Source organism: Eptesicus fuscus, chromosome 16, assembly GCF_027574615.1.
Source record: "Eptesicus fuscus isolate TK198812 chromosome 16, DD_ASM_mEF_20220401, whole genome shotgun sequence".
Taxonomy (NCBI): domain Eukaryota; kingdom Metazoa; phylum Chordata; class Mammalia; order Chiroptera; family Vespertilionidae; genus Eptesicus; species Eptesicus fuscus.
Window position 1 is genome coordinate 20,351,557 of NC_072488.1, and position 17,792 is coordinate 20,369,348.

The 17,792-nt window shown below is 40.6% G+C and overlaps 1 protein-coding gene across 2 annotated transcripts in view; it reads right to left on the minus strand.

Annotated features, from left to right (window-relative positions):
- SLC8A1 (solute carrier family 8 member A1) overlaps positions 1-17,792 on the minus strand; it is a 299,075-nt gene that overhangs the window by 57,756 nt on the left and 223,527 nt on the right. Inside the window, exons 3-7 of one of the 2 annotated variants that reach the window (XM_008162206.3) lie at positions 15,063-15,169; positions 11,839-11,859; positions 11,395-11,412; positions 7,192-7,260; positions 1,891-2,021 (exon numbers count right to left, since the gene is read on the minus strand). In XM_008162206.3, the coding sequence (XP_008160428.2) occupies positions 1,891-2,021; positions 7,192-7,260; positions 11,395-11,412; positions 11,839-11,859; positions 15,063-15,169 (346 nt within the window). Of the gene's footprint in view, positions 1-1,890; positions 2,022-7,191; positions 7,261-10,670; positions 10,705-11,394; positions 11,413-11,838; positions 11,860-15,062; positions 15,170-17,792 lie in introns of those variants that run through there. The other variant, XM_054727953.1, reaches the window with a different exon arrangement.

Here is a 17,792-nt window from a genome sequence, read left to right on the forward strand (position 1 = left end):
TTAGGGTGGTTACCAGAGAGAGCTTTGGACTCAGGAGAGCATTGCTCTCTGAAAGACTGCCTTACCGTACCCAACCCAACACTTCCTACAGGAAGGCACTGTGATTGCTCTTCCTTGTCCTGGTACATGGAAGGGGAAGGTTGGGGGTTGTGTGATGTAAGGGAGAGAACACACAGTTCCCCATCAGTGACCGGGGAGGGGTGGGAGACAATAAATGCCAAGCCAGAGCATCTCTGCTGCAGCAAGTGGCACCAGACCCTCTGATTCCACATAAAAGAAGGCACATGAGGAAGAGTCAGGTTGGACACATCTGGACAGACTGGTCCATGGAAACAGATGGTCTGAGATATCTGTACCCTGGACTTAAAGGGAGCTTGTGTGCACCAGTCACGTTCCAGATCAATCAACAGGTGAGCTCTGATGGTCAGGGTCTGCCTAGAAAGGACTGATCTTGGAATTTACCCCTACTTGCTCTTTCTAGGGGAATGAGTGGAAACAAAGTTAACAGATTTTTCATTTACTTAAAGGGGAAAGTTTAATTGCATTTTTATCTTTTAAAAAAAATTCCACTTTAATTGCAAAAGCATTTTTACTCTCCACCTGTCTTCTCTAAGCCACCTCAATTTGTGAACTAAATAAAAAAAAAAAAATTAATGGGCCCAGCTAAAGGAAAAGAGGCCACGATGACAAAAAATCCAGATAAAACACTGAGGCTTCTAAGTTGGTGGCCTGATTCTCCCCTTTGGAACCCTCATTCTGGTTTCCCAACAGGAGCAGAGTCTGCTTTTGAAAAACAAGTGGAGCCTAGCTGGCGTGGCTCAGCGGTTGACAGTCGACCTATGAACAAGGAGGTCATGGTTTGATTCCCAGGCAGGGCACATGCCCAGGCTGCAGGCTTGATCCCCAGTGGGGGGGTGTGCAGGAGACAGCTGATCAATGATTCTCTCTCATCATTGATGTTTTTCTCTCTCTCTCTGTTCCTCTCTGAAATCAATAAAAAATAAAATAAATTTTAAAAAAGAAAAACAAGTGGAGAAAATACTGCTGTGCTCTGGATTTGCAGTTCTGGAAAGCCAGAGAGAGGCTGCTCCTTTTCATGCTCTCCTCATCCCCCCACAGAACTAAGGTGTGGCTCTCTCTTCTCAGATGTTAGGGCGATGCGAGTGAGCCGGGATGGGAGGTGGGCTAAGGGCAGAGGGAGCAGCTGAGAATGGATAGGAACTTGCACCTCAAAGTCCTAAGCTCACCCTAAGGCCTATTTATTTAATTTCTGCAAAATCATTGTCATCATCTAGAGAACTGGGAATTTGATTTTATCAGCACAGTTAGGAGCTCTCTGGTCACAGACTTATACCTTCAGTATGTTAAGTGTGCTAAAAAGTCCTGGGATCTTAAGAGGATGACTAAATATACATGGGCGTTGGTCGATGGGATGTTCCATAGGGAGAGCTTACCATCTCCCCTCCAAATCAGAAGCCTCCTAATATTCAGTACCTAACAAAAGCCACCTAAATTTTGGTGTGATTGCTTTTCTTCTAGATTTATTAGCTTTTTCAAATAGACCTTGGTTTCCTCCACACATAATACTTTCAAGGAATCCACCTTTGCTTCTTCCTTGCTACCTTCGCAGACGAAGCCCTCCCTTTGGGCCACCTCTGACCCTTTGACAGATGCCACCCACGGAGCCCTGGTTCTGATGCTGATCCGTTCCTGGGAACTCTTGATTCCCTACTAACTGTCTAATTCCAATTCCGTGGTGAAGGCCTCTCAGTTAGTGAGCAAGTTCCTGAAATTACCTCTGCCTCTCTTTCCAGGTGGATCTGACATATCAAGCTTTGGTATCAGTAGGATGGCCCTGGCCTCCTGTGTGGGCAGTGTGGCTGAGCATACCTTGAATTCATAGGATTCCTCGATGATCACTTCCAGCTTGGTGTGTTCTCCCAGGATGGGGCGCCCCATTTCTGCAATGCGCCTCTCCTCTTCCTCTTTGCTGGTCAGCGGCTGCTTGTCGTCACATTCCTCTGTGAAAGGGAAGGGCAAGCAAGTGAACAATGTGCTCAATTTTATTTGGAACTCCCTGGATCAGGAAACAGAGAAGGAAGGAAGCCCTAATGACCTACTAAAATCCCCTTGGTGAGACCATAAGGCTGGAGGGAGTAGTAGATAGATGCTAAGTAGGTCAGGCAGCCTACCACTATGACAGCAAGAGATTATAAAGTCCCACAACCTAAGCACATGTGAAAGTGCAGACCAGAAAAAACAACATGGGGACACATCACTGACAAACTCTGCCTGCACGTCGTCTACGTTGTGGGAATCACTCTGCTGTCCCCCGTGACACTGGCTCATCTGGCTGTTTATACACATTCCTTTATCACATGACCAAAAGGAAACATAATTAAAAGAGTGAGAGTGACTCGAGGGATAAAGGAATCTGGCCTCTTTCTCTCCACTTTCTAGAAGCAACAGAAATGCCCCAGGGCCAAAGAAATGATGGAAGGGAAATTCTGACCTTAGCCTCTCACTTGCCAAGAACCCCTGTTGCAAATTAAGAAGCAAAACATCCATCCCATGTTTCAGTAAGATGCCTGCTTCAGGGCTTCCTCTCTTTGGTGCAAAGCTGAAATGTGCTAGGAAGCCCTTGACCATGTAATTCTTAAAGTAAACAGAGAGGGTGAAGGTGAGGCCTTTAGGGAGTTAAAGCTACTCACCACGTCAGCATGATTATTTCCAGAACCACCATGTAGCTTACACCCCAGGGAGGCTAGGGGGTGCTGAGAAAATGTTACTGGACTGGAGAGCCCATTAATGAGGGGAAGCTCACAGTTGGCTCCTCTCTGCTTGAAGGTCATTAGGATAAATCCCAGACTGAAAAGGCCATGCACATGTGAAGGTCAAACACTATTCCTATAATCACCAGCCCCTTTATCCTTGAGGCCCAGGATGCTGCAGCAAGGCAGGCCACGTCCCCTCAAGAGTCTAGTTGAATAACCCTCATCTCCAAGGAGGCAGTATCAGTGTTCTAGAAAGACTTCAGCTCTGATGCGCTCATCTTTAGAATGATCCAGGTATACTGCCTGTGGCAGGAGTCTGTTGACTGAGGGACTTGTAGCCCCGGCTCCCTGCCTTTTGCATTTAGGCATCAGCTTCTGCAGGAGTCCATACCTCCCATCCCCTCCAAGGATACATGGCTTCCCTCTGCTGAGGGACCCTCCTGTGATGGTTCCATGTGATACTCTAGCAAATGTTGCAACAACTGGTTCCTAGGCCAGTCGTTCACTGCTAGGGCACAGAGCAGATGAGCTAGAGGCACCCTTAGCATTTTATACACACCACGAGTAAAAACCAATGGGAGCCCAAAGCAGAACGTGGCATATCAATGAATTCTTTAGTATGCATTCAGTAGAGTCTTCCTAAAAGGCTATTTCAGAATCTGCTTTCCTATCCCCAGTGATTACAGGGCCCTGAAGATATGGGATAAAGACTATAAAGAAGTGATTTTTTTGGACGGGCCAGAAACTGCTGCTGGATGTTAGCAGATGCAAAGGAGAGGTGCAGTGGGATTAATTGTAACTGTAAAAGTGGTCATCTTTTTAAAAGGAGACTTGGGAAGTTACGACCCAAGAGAAGGCAAAGGGTTCTGATTGGCATCCCTAAGATTTGTCCTTGAAATTATGTGTGTGTAGTCAAGGGGGTGGGCTGAAACATGTGATGTCCAATTTACTCAGTGTACAAATCATGTTTTGATTTTTACTGCATCTGATCCTTGAACACAGGATAATGTTGTTGGTAGTTTTCATAACGGCAGGTTATATTAATATCTTTGTTCAAAACCTTGGCTGAACGTGCATGCCTTCAAGTTAGAATTTTATTTTTTTTTTCAGAAGAACTACTAGAACTTGGATTTTTATTTGAATTGCAAAGCTATTGGGGAATAATATTTATTATTCCTCCCCCTTTTCTGCAGTTCACTTATAAATGGTAAGTTGCTTTTAATGGGATTCAAGGTAATTTTAATGGGATTCAAGTAACAGAAAAATTACAAAAGAAGGGTGATTTGAAGGCATTGCTTGATGCTGCATTGCACAAAATGAAATGATGTGGAGTGTGGTACTGAATAAATGGACATGGTAGGAAATGAAATTGAATCACACAGTGAGTGAAAAGGTTATTCCCTTTTTAATCATCCTTCAGTCCTTCTGATCAAGAAGAAATGCTTAGTTTGGTACTGTTATGTCTGTAACTAGTTTCTGACATTTGGGTTTTTAACATTTAAGAAAGAAAACAGTCCTCAGACAAAGAGCATTTGACTGTATTTAGTTAGAATTTAATAATTTTTTTCCCAATCTTAACTTTCCTTAACCTTATTTTCTACTAATGATAAATGATACTAGCTTTCCATTTGTGTTAGTGACAATTTTGTTTAAAATTTTGTTTTAAAAACAAATCTAGTGAAGCACAAACATGAGGCAATTTCAAAATATTACATTAAGTAAATGAGAGTATAGTTGGTATGTTATAAAGGCAAATATTATAAAGGAGGTAGGAGAATAAACAAAATTTAGGAAACACTCTCTGAACAGATTCATACCAACCTATCGGAAAGCAAGGAAGCTTGTTTCTGTTATTTCCTACTCTTGCTCTAAACCTGACTTGAATTTAATGCCACAGTTTTAAGCTATTGTCTACCCATCTGGAAAAGCTTCCCCATTTCCACCCAGCTAAACCTGACTATCTTTCAAAACCCCGCCTCCTCTTGCATGAAATATCCTGATTGACTTATTAAGGAATGACCATCCCAAACTTTATACTAATTCCATTATATTTGTTGTGTATATTGAGCACAAATCTTGCTAATATTTAAAATTTTTTGTTATCGTTATATATAAATACCCAGCATGTAAACTTAGCGAGATAGAATGTCTCATTGCTCTTCGAACTGTGATCACAACCCCCATTACAATGTACAAAATGTAGTAGGTCCTCAATAAATATTTGTTGTGAGACTCTCCAACGCACTGTTAGAAAAGCCTCTTATTTGTTCTTTGTATGTAAAGATGATTTGTTCATTTAACACACGTTATTGTGCTTTCACAATGTGTGAGCACACTGAAACCTCCTCCTCCCTTTCCCAGGAACCCATGGTCTAGTGGGAATTGTGGCATGTGGGTGGGACAACTTGTAGTAGTGCAAGGTAAGGGCTGAGGGACCAGGTGGAGAAGCACTCACTCTGCCTGAAGGAGCTGGGGAAGGCTTCAGGACAGGGTATTTGAAATTGGCCTTGAAGCACATATAAAAGCTTGTCAGGTGAAGGTGGTGGAAGGATGGCTTAGGAGGTGGTAAGGTAAGGAGGGGCATTCCAGGCAGAGAGAAGTCAAAGCACAAAGGCTCAGTGTCTTGGAAGGGTCAGGGCTAATTTCATTGGCTAAATATCATGAACGTGTAAGATCTCACTCTACTTATATGTAACTGAGAAAGGGCAGCTGGGTAAATCCTATTATTGCTCTATGATGATACTGATCAATTGGCATTTATGGTGCAAATTTTTGACACTGGCAAAGAAGATAGACATTTTTTTTTTAAAGAAGTGTCCTCTTTTAAATAAATTTAAAGAGAAATAGTTTAACAGCATTTTAAAATTATCTATTATGTTGGTTTCCTTTTCACTTTGAGTGTTGGATCAAATGCAATCCATTTACTGTGGTCAAGTCAGTTTCATTTCCTTACTTATGCAGAGTGAGAAAATTAATTCTCTCTCTCTGCATATATATATGTATATATATATGTGTGTGTACATGTATATATATATGTGTGTGTGTGTGTGTGTATATATACACATATATATCTCCACATGTAATTTTCAAACTCATCATATTTTATTAACAAGCTGATAATAAATCACATAACATCATGGTCTTAACCAACCAACACAACTTAAAGATCAAATGTATAATTAATAGCCACTGCTGAAATCAGTATTGATAGGACATAAAACAATCCTGTGATAAAATCACTAGTCGGGGCACCTGCCTTCTCCTGAGTAACTGGTTTTGTAGATGGTAAATAACAGAAGCTAGTAGGTACCTGGGATCTGGACAGAGCAGAGGGATGCACAAGCTGCTGCTGCTGCTTTCGGGCTCAGGCTGCATTTTGACGCAGCAGCGTCACTGTGAGCAGTGAAGGGTTGAGAGGGACCCCTATTAGAAAACAATACAACCCACAGATCTGTGCCTGAGGAGCTACTGCTGATTCTTCTTAACGTATTTGCCATTTTTAATTTTAACAAACAACCTCGAATTTGGAAAGGGATACAAATCCAATGGTGGGACAATTGGCTCCAGGCTGTTTTAATCTTTCACTCAGATCTATGCTGAAAGTCTGAGAGCAGAGACCTCTTGACAGTGTTCAGCACTGGCCTCTCTGGTAAGAGCCTGAGGAGACTTATAATTTTGTTTCCATGAGGAATATTCTGGAACAATTCTGCAGTCAGGGCTGGGTGTCATGATCATTGAGCAGGGGTGTGGGAGGTGGGGATAAAGAAGGTGTTACTGGGGCAGATAGACGTGTTTCTACTGCCATAGCCCGCGAGGGGTTGTGGTGATACAAAAGAGTGAATATCCGTGTCCTCATCCAGAGATGCAGGTCAAGGAGATGGTTACTGGGCTCTGAACCTAGGGAGATCTGGGATAGCTGTAGGATCCTCCAGTCACCCTGCCAATGTTCCCCTCTGGAGAAACCCCACAGATGGACTCTCATCTGTGCACATATGGCTCACATCGTGTTGGCTGAAGGCAGGAAAGGCAGGCTCTGGGAAGAAATACAGCTTGCCTTCAAAGAGACTTCATTATACTTGGAATGAAAGGCCCATGCTTGAGAAGCAAGATTTGCAAGAAATATGGGATATATTGAAACATGAGAGGGAGAGGCCATCGGGATCAATCCCCTCTGATGGTCCATGCTAATTCCTCTACCATGCACACCTCCTGTCCTGTGCTGATGGGGTCGTGTGTTGTTGCTGCTGATCTGCCATCACCCCCAGCTACAGAGAGCCACTGCATTATTTAGCAAGATTTTAGAGGGGACAGGGGCTAAACTGGGTCACTTTAATGTCTAAAGACCTGAAGAACATTTGAAGGCAGTTAACTTCAAATTAATTACACTGGTTTTCTAGGATCATGATGAAACAAGTACCTGTAATGGTGATTACAGTAGAGGGAATCGGATGTTCTCTAGCATGAACTTTCCTGAAGACAGGTTGGCCTAACAAAAGGACAGGCAAAAAGTCAGCAGGAAGCACTGCATAGGTTTGCTAGTAGAGCTCTGCAGAATTAGTAAGCTAAACATCACAATGAGATGCATACATCACAAGCAATGTTAGAGGACTGAGTGCTCATAGGTCGCTCCTATGTAGGTTGCAGAAGTGAGAGCTGAATAGAGCAAGTGTTCTACAAGCCAAACCAGATCATGTGAATGAACCACACATGCCACAGGAGGGAGCGCAGCCAGATTCCTGCAGGTTTTTGAAATGGGGTATTCACGTTCTCTAAGTTTCTTCTTCCAGAGGCATCATGCAACAATGGAAAACACTTGGTGTGATGAAAGGTAGCCTGGTTTTCCTACTGGTGCCAACAACATAGCCCAGAGTAGGCCATTCCCCCAGTTTTTTCACATGTGGAACAGGGACAACAGTTACCTGCTATGTCTACATCACAAGTTTGTTTGAGGGTCAAGTAACATAACATCTGGGGACATGTTACATATTTCCTGGGAATTGTGAATGGGAGAGTGTTGTCTTTGTAGGGTACACTATGGTCATAGCAACTGTTTGGATTACCTAGGCCTAGGGTTTTCATCAAACTCCTGATTCAGTTGACCACCACATCTACCAGCTATTGGCTTCTAGTATGAGCTACCCAGACCTGACCTCGGAATCATGAGATTGAGGATTTGGTTTCAACTTTATTATATGCTTGCTGTCTAAACTTGACCAAGCACTTATCTTCTATGAGACTTGGTTTTTTTCAATTTTAAAATAAAACTGAACTTGAAGGGGGTTTGTTACTCTAACCTATGTGCTGAAGTGATTAAAGTTTTTAACTGTCAGAATATTTTCATAGTGTGGCTTCCTTCCATGTGCCTAATTTAGTCTATTACATGATGAGCATAATGTGATTGGAAGACTAACTTTTAATAGAGGTATACTGACTGTTATATACTTTGAATTAATTAAGGAACTCTGCCGCTGCCTGTTTGAGGAATCAGACATGACTCTCTTCTCTCCAAACTGAGCCAGAATACTCAATTTTATTAAAAATATTCAAATTATGTGGACCCTCTTTTGGGGTCCCCCTAGTTTTTCATATGACTAGCATTCATGCTGATGGCATTTATGAAACAGCTGGGCTTTGAATTGAAAAGGGATGGCGATGCAGGAAGGAATGAAGTGGTTAGGAGAAAGGAAATAAAAGTGCTGGGATCAGAACACTCATCACATGGCCTTGGACTTAAGTCAGAGGGCCTGGCCCTGAGTCCTGAATGGATGATGTGGGGTAGATTGATCAATCTCTTTGTATCCTCATTTCCTCTCCTATACGTGAAAACAATAACATCTTCCTCCATAAGGTTGAGGATTAAATGATATAATAAACAAGAATTACTTTACAAACTCTAATGAGCTGTAATGAATAGGGTTTTATCATGTAATGTGTCTGAGGGTCAAGGGGGAATGAGCTCATAGGTCCAAACAAGAGCCTTCCAATGAGGCAAGCTCTAGGAGCAACAGGTAAAGATTTACAAATTCCAAAAGTACCTCCAGAACTTAATGGCCACCACTAACTAATGAGATCTCTGAAATATAGGTGCTGGGCTGTGTATCAAACAATTCTTTAAATTTCCATATATCCTGCTTCAAATTTAGATTTTCACATTCAGCTACACAAGACACATAAACGCTGCAGGCAAAATCCAAAGGCTAGCCTTGGTCAGTGTAGCTCAGTTGATTGGGTGTTGTCCCGTGCACCAAAAGGTTGCTGGTGTGATTCCCAGTCAGGGCACATGCCCAGGTTGCAGGCTTGATACCCAATTGGGGGTATGCAAGAGGCAACTGATGTTAGCTCTCACAGTGATGTCTCTCTCTCTCTCTTTCTAAAAATCAATAAAGAAATCTTTAAAAAAAAAAAACCAAAGGCTAGATTAATTTCTCTCTACTACCCCTGTACCTCAAAGCCTTGCCTTCAAAACCTCAAACACACTTCAAAGAAAAACTCGTTGGGACTTAAAGCTGCTTTAGACTCTGGAGACCAAAGTCTCAGAACGTTCCCCAGGAGCATCTGTAGAGTAGATCCCAGGCATTCCAGCCTAGTTCTGGAGAAGAAGGGTCATGTAAAGTGAGAGGCCAATGTAGCAATTCCCACAAAGTTCTGGGACTTTCTCTTGTTCTAATAGCATCAATTTCAAGTCTTGGGAAAAGAGGTGGTGTCAACACAAAAACTGCTATGTCAGAAGAAAGTTTCAGCAATAAGAAAGAACTTGATTTAGTACATGAAATGGTAGAAACCTTCAGAAGAAGTGATTCTGCCCTCTTGGATGTGAGATGTGTCCAAGGCAGCAAATATTGGACATAACTGCACAGACACTCGAGAGCTTTAGAGGAATAGTTTCTGAGAAAAGAAACTGGGATCCAATTACCTAGATACTAAAAGAGAAGATGTTTCAAGTGATATGGAAGGAAGACCCTCAAAGCTAAATCCTGACACATTCAATGTTCAAGGAAATAGATACCCAAACACCTCAATGCATTTTAATAAGGCACTCGTCCTACAGCCAGAGATTTTTAGTTCAGGTCTCATTATCAGACCGCATAGGGCTGAAAGTGCTGCTCGATAGTATTGTATTTCTACAATGGTTGACTTAAAAAAAAATTACTTCAAAGAAGCCATGAAGCTCAACTTGCCCAAATTCTACCTTCCTCAAATCTCACCAGGATAATTAACATATTGGGTGATAGAAATAGAATATTTCCAAGAAGACTTCAAGGAGTTAAAATGGTGAATGAGGAAAAGAAGATAAAAACTTTAAAAAGAAATGGAAATCCCTGAACTTGGATTTAAAAACAGCATGTATGGCAGTGCAGAACTGGGAGACTTGACCTGGGAGAGCTTCAGATGAGTCAGATTTAACAAATCCTCTACCAGGACTTGTCCTGTTTAACATTTTTATCCTTTTCAATTTCTACGTCTCTGAGAGTCTATGAATCATTTTGTCATTAAATGTTTTGTCTGAGAGGCAGAGGAGAGTAACAGTCCATGTGAAATTGCTCATATTCAGAAATTTCCACTTTGGACAGAATCATGTTGGAGCTACTGAATCATGAGTTTACATTAACAATGGTTGAAGTTAACCCTGACTCTCACAACAGCATTTTCAACATTAAAATATTTGGCAATATATATATTTTTTTGTTAAATTTTTTTTTCAGCTACCTGATTTCAGGAAAAAGAATTAGAATACTAATATCTACACAGTATATTAGACGTTTGATATTTATCTCCCTCTAAATCTGTGTAGACGATTTTGAAAGGGTGAGGAAATATTAAGGATCAAAAGAGACAATGCTGTAAGGAAATTCCTTCCTTCCATATACAAGAAAATAGCTTTAGAGTCATGCTCACCAATGCGGTCCACACAGGCTGGTACCATTCTGAATTAAAGGGTTTTATACTTTTTGGCTGGCATTTTCAGTTTTGGTAGAGCATTTTGTCATGCACTTCTAGTGGTATAAATATTACTCATTAATTTATAAGTGTTAATAATGCTAAAACTTTAGTCCCCAAAGAAAGGTTTGTCCATATTGGTGTGGTGGATGATGGGATGGGTCTTCTCCCAACAGAGTATTAGTTACTATTGGTATCCTGAGCTTGGGCCATGGAGAAGTGTTAGATGTCAACTCCTATGTTTCCTTGTCTTAGTTACTCTGGTACATTCCGGAACATCTAGCAGGGGACATTGCACATCGCCAGGGCTACATGAACATTTGTAAAACTGACCAGTGTCAAAATGTGAACAATTATAGGATGTTTTAAATTTGTGTGTAAATGAATACAACACACACGTTGTTAGTGTGTAAAATGTTGAATGTCTAAAATCAGCAAGAACACACCATGTGCTACAGCTAAGTGTTAATATACAGGTTATATAAGATGAGGTTTTGGTTTGGTTTTTAAGGGTATTTGAAGAAAATGAGGAACATTAAAAAATTATCTTACCATACAGGCATTTTCCTTCATTAAAAGAAAGTAAAAATGACAAATGATTTTTAAAAAATGCATACAATATATGGTGAAAACAGACAGTAAAAAGTAAAATTTGATGTCATTAGACTTTAAAAATCCATACCTGTTATTGTGAAGCCACCTAAAAAAGAAAAAAATAAATAAATGTTACAATTTATTTAAGTCACACTCTAAATAACAAATATCAGTGATATCAGACTGTTTGACAACCCATCCAAGGGATAAAAACTGGCCAAATTATATTTACAATTAAGAAAAATATGAAAATATTTGTTCATGACTTAATCACTAATCATTCTTTTAAGATTATAGGATTTAGTGCACACATTTAATTCTGTGCATACCTAGGAAATCACTGATTTTTCAAAAGGTTAAACTAAAACTGGAATATAAATCTGACCTTAACAAAAATGAGGCCAATCGGTCTAAACAACAATCTTGCTAGTAAATCAACAGAAATAAAAGTCAGAAAGCTATTGTATCACCTGACAGAAATGGAAATTAACCTCTAAAAATGGAAAGGAAATGCAAGAAATGAAATGCTTACCAAGCTCATTCAATAACAGGGCTGTGAAGGAAACAGACAAAGACAAACACAGAATAAGAGACCAGATGAATAATGAAAGCAAGAGGAATATCAGCAGAAAGAAATCCAGGCAGATCTGATGACAGTGGTAGGGAGCCACTGATAAAAATTGGTGCATCCCAAAGAAATGTGGCATTGGGAATATTTCTAGATAATCCCAACACGAATTTCTGCAAATGTGTGTGATTGACTAATATATATGTATATATATTTCATCCTATATATTATTGCTTGACATTTAGTCAAACATTTCTACTATCTATGCTTAGACAAAGTGTATATATCTAGTTTACCAATTATAGTAGAAACATTTTATGAAGTTAATCCTAAACTTTATTTGAGTGAGTCTTTTCCTGAAATATTGCCTGGGAGTTAGTTAATTCAACATATGAAAGTCTTAAATCACCCAGGATCTCAGGCATTATACCTTTCATTCAATGAAAACAGATAAAACATCTTGGGAAATTTCATTTTGTCCACCCTTTTTGGAAGGACAGTTTGGCTCAAGATAAAGTTCTCTCTCTGTTGGTTCTATTTGCATGATATTTTGGCCATCAATGAATGCTTATGTTTTTTAAGTCCTCAAAACTCAAATCCCAGGAGTTAGTGCTTATTTTTCTGTCCTTACCTATGACTTCTGCACATTATAACTGAACAAGCCTGAATGCTTCTGTGGACACCTAATTCTATGGAAAAACCACAAGGCATGGTTGTGTGTGTGTGTGTGTGTGTGTGTGTGTGTGTGTGTGTGTGTGTGTAGGGGGAGCATATATAATTTGTTTTTCAGGTTATATCTTTTAAACCCAGATTATACTGAAGAACTTCATTTTGGTGGAAGCTACCTGGCTGAAAGTATCAAATAAATGACTTCCGGAGTAGTAGATGGGAATATTACAATTAGTTTTTCAGGCCCCGTTTTCCTTCTAATGGTAGTGGCATTAGAAGATACTTTTTAAAACAAGTCAATGATTTTATTTATAGTAATAAGAATCTACTTGGCGGGTGCAAAACTGGAGAGTGCTATTAAGGAATTTTAATTTGCTTTTACATGAGGGCATATTTTATTGAAATGACAATTGAAAGAACTGTATCTAAGATGCGCTCCCTTTAGAGAGGAATTTATTGAGAAGTAAGTGCTTCTTCCTGTATGTTAATGAGGCATTTTTGATCCCATCTTTGTAAGAAATCAGCACAATTTTCTAAAGTGTCTTTTCCTTCCTTTGGCTGTCCATGGAACATATTAAATAGGCTGAATTAAAATGGCTCCCCAGTGGTTTTTATTTCCATATTCCAAAGGCTTCTGTTACCATTTTGAATGTGATTAAGTCAGGAACATAAACTTTTTTTTTTTCCTGAAGGACTCTGAGGACACTGAGTTCTTACAAATGTGGGATTAAATTCTCCCAAATGTTGGGTCTATATAAAAATTAGTCCGATATATTTCGTTTTTTACATGTAAAAGTATAAATTTCTTGCAAAGTGGTCCATCTAACCAATTGTTTCTATGCCAATTAATATGTAGCATGCTCAATTTATACATATAATTAAATGAATAGGACTCCTTTTTAAATGGCCACTATTAGAGGATAATTATAGGAAGTCCTCAATAATTCAGAATAAAAAATTTTCTTTAAAGTTGATATAAAATTCTTGCCCTTTCTTATCAAATATAGGCCATATAAAATAGATATAAAGTCAAAGAGAACAAAGAAATTGTCTTCTTTATTCAAATATTTTCTACATGTATAAGTACAAATTAACCAAAAAAATTGTTCTGAGGATATGGCTGCTTACTCTTTTCTCTTTACTATACATGTTAAAATTTGTCAATTCTATAAAGAAAGAAAGATTCTGGAGCATAAGACTGGATAGGCCTTAAGCAAGGGCTAAATTCTTACTGAAAGACCATATCCTTCCTACTTAAAGAAAGTTTATATGACTATGGTTTCATACATATGGTCCCTTTTAAATGTCATATTTGAGCATATAAAAATAGCATGCCCAAATGAGCACTAGAATATTGATGCCACTACTCTTTAAGATATTTTGTTCTTATTAAATATTTTTTGAAACCTGGTCCTCTGAAGGAACCTACTTATTTAATTCTTTTCAAATTTCCCATTTGTTGCCATTAGACACATTTACCACGGCTAACAGGTATTAAGTAGTCTTTATCACTAACATTTTAGGGGAGATTTAATAGTTGGAACCACATTTGAGAATGACCCCTGAACAGTGAAAAACTAAACACATGAATCATTCTTTTATAATTTGTATAATCATTTCTGAGTGCCAGAAATCTCTTCCAGCATTGATTAAATCTGGTTTTGGTCAAGGTTAGTTGGCATTTCCTGAAGAAAATGGGGCAGAGCTTGGTGCACTTGTTAGGGAAGGGAAATGAAACTGCTAAAGCTTCAAAGGAAATGAAGTATAGTACTTGGAAGCCCAGGAAGAGGAGAGAGTTAAGTGTGAGAGTAGGGAGACACGGAGAGAGAAGAGTACAATTTCTCGCTGGTACGTCTTTGTATACTCTCACACCTTTCATTCCTCTTCTTATCCATATTGGTTCCTCAAGCACAAGGGAGAAACTGCACTCTTTCTCATATTCCTCACGGTCAAATATTCTAATGGTAATGATCTTCCTGTGGGAACACAAGACAAAGGCAAAACAAATGGTTGGAGTCACACGCTCATGCTAGGTGTTCACCAAGCCGCATGTTACTGTGATGTTATGGAGGGAGAAATGGCAACACATGGGCCTCCTGAAGTATGTAAAAGGGCATCTTGGGTGCTCGCAGCTGGCCCCCATTGTTTTCTTTGCTAATTTGTCACATTCACAAATTCCTCCTCCTCCAATTAGCAGCCAGGAGGTATCCCGAATCAGGAAGAGAAATCAGAAAGTTGGCTTCATTTTGGCATAGCAAGCATCTGCTTCAACTCCCCCAGAAATGGAAGCTTGATTGACTGCACTGAAAATTAATAGCTCAAACTTATAACAGGCAGAGTGGCCCAAACTGGCCAGTGGAGCTCCAGGCAGGCCCGAGCCGACCCCAGGTGAGATCTATGCCCTGTTACATAGGGGGAGGGATATGTGTGTTGTAAGTCACGTTCTGAATAGTGCAGGCATCCAGGGTGGCACCGGCCAGCAGAAGCTGTTGGGCTCAGCCCTAGAGCAGCTGCCCCACCTTTCTTCTCACTCATCTCCACCAGGCGGGGCTCTCCAATCTCAAGGAAGAAGGTCTTGTTTTTCTCATACTCCTCATCATCAATTACCTTGACTGATATTGTTTTGCTGAAACAGAGAAGAATAGAAATTGACGAACCAGGGCAAGAGGAAAGAGAAGAGAAGGCACATAAAGAAGAAGAAAGCAGGTTAACGAGCTTGCACTTCCAGTCAAACAGCAACTGAGAAACTTCTGAACTGCGCATTTTTCCTTCAAGAATGAGCATGGGATGCTTCTGAAAGATTGGAGAGGGTCAACCAGGGCACAGCTCCCCTGGCCAGGGCCACAGAGTTATTTCAGGCAAAACAGAGCACTCAGTACTAGCAAGTTTATCTTCATCATAGAAAAGAAAAAGCAGAAGAACAAAGACCACAATCGTAAGAAAAGAAAAATATATTTATGTAGTCCATGCCTTAACTGTAGAACCATCTGGGCTGTGCTATGGAAATCACTCCTTTAGAACAAATCAATAAATCACATCCAAATATTAACAGAGCTTATCTCCGAGTGTTAGGCTTATGGATTATATTTTTGTCTTCTTTGTGCTTTACTGTATTTCCAAACATAATATTTTCAATACAGATTTTATGGAAATAATAAATGTATAAAAGCACCGCAAAAGAAAAGACAAAGTCCTTTATTTTACCCCACCCAATGTCCTAGAATTAAACTCTTACTCAGGTTAGTCAGATTCCCCACCAAGATCACAAGGGAAGTTGCTCATGCTTTGTCTTGCCAAAGATGGGGCCGAAGCCTTTCCACAGCTGTCTTGAGAAGTGAGGGGTGAGGAATTATGATGTTATAGCTGTTCTCATCCCTCCCAAAGGTGAGTTTCAACTTTCACAGATTATACCATTTACCCTACTTTCCAACCCACTGACATGTCAAGGCATTTCGTTAAGGATTCTTCCTGTAACCCATCCTTTAGTGCTTCTTGCCTTGTGGTCTTCTGGTTGTGAGTAACTGACAGGCAGGTGGGGCAAATGCTAATATTATGCAAATCTCAATTTCTGATAAGCCTTGATGACTCTGAAAATTAATGTTAATTTTCATGTATTACACCTTACTCAGAGCTCCTAAACACTTGTCTTTGAAAATATTTTTTTTTTCAGTAACATTGGCCAAAACCATTTCTGACTGAAGTTTTTAAAACAATGCATTTATACAGACACACAGACGTAATGGCATGGACATTATTTAGTTTTGGATAAACTGAGTAGCTGATGAGTGTGAGAGATATAGGGACCCACACAATTTGTATAATAAAATAAGCACTTAAAATCTTTCATTACAGTATCACTCTTCACTAGGGTCATAATCCTTAAAAATTATTTCAGTATTTGATAACTGTGACACTGGAAAATCAAAGCTGAAGCAAAAGAACACGGTTCCTCTGTGGCTGCCTGGCAAAGGTCCCTAAAACAGATGGGATTTGCATAAAGGCATATCATTTCAAAGTCATTAGTTACACAATCAATAGGGCCCCTGGCAGGAGGAACCATTACATTTTATATTGATTTTTTTTTCTACTTGCACAGTAAAGCGATTAATTGAAGTGATTATTAAAGGACATGCCAATCAATTTAAAGAGGCAGGATGAAGCGAGTCCTTATGAATTAGCCCTCTGGATGGAGACAGGCAAACATCCAAAGGGATAGGTAATGTCCACCTTTGGCTTCAGAACAGAACTATTTCTTCCCTCAGCAAGGACAGCAAAGGTCAAATAAAGTCACGTAATTTTGACAGGGATGTCTTTTGCTCACTTTCCAAGCCTAATGTACCAAAGAAACTGCCACCCCTTCTCCCATCCCAGGGGAAGTTAGCTGAGATGGGGCTGATTTAGTGAAGACTCCAGTTACGCCATCTCAGTAAAGAGCAGAAGCACACCTCTGTCCCACCCATCTGTTCCTCACAGTTCTGCAGTAGGATTAGCTCCCCAGGGCTGCAGGGACCTTAAAGTGCCCACATTGCCACACCAGTCCCATATTCACAGGGCTTTTGCACTGTCACAGGAACCTGCCCTGAGAACGCAGATTCACCTTGTCTTTTCTTTTGTTCTGTTAACCAATGGGAAGCAGTCAGATAGCTTTTGCTATTTTTTTAAACTGAAAGGTTAATCTAAACAAGACTAGAATAGTGAGGAAGGCAGCGCTTCAGGCACTCTTATCACACTGGTAAGGAATAGAATATTTTTTCCTAAGCCTACCTAATAAAATGGTAATATGCAAATTACCATCACTCCGCTATGCCCACGATTGGGCCGTTGGGAGGCTGGAGGCGGGACTCGGGGTGGCCGATTGGACTGGCGGGGGGCGGGGAAGCTGGGGTAAGGTGTGAGGTTGACTCCTGCCGGCCCCAACGGCCAGTGCTGCGGGAGGACCCATGGGGCCAGCGGAAGGTGCCGGTGGCTGATTGCGTGGCTGTGGCACCAGTCTTCCGCCAGCACCAGTTTTCCTCTGGCCACCCGCCAGCAAGATCGGCCATCCAGAGTTCCTCCACCCACGGCGCTGGCGAGAGGCGCTGCCATCGGCGGGTGGCCAGAGGAAAACTGGTGCTGGAGGAACTCAGGGTGGCCGATCGCGCTGGCAGGAGGCGCTCCGATTAGTGGGTGGCCAGAGGAAAACTGGTGCTGGTGGAAACTGGTGCCAGCAGCCAGGTGAAGGAAGGTCTTTTGCACGAAACTTCGTGCAA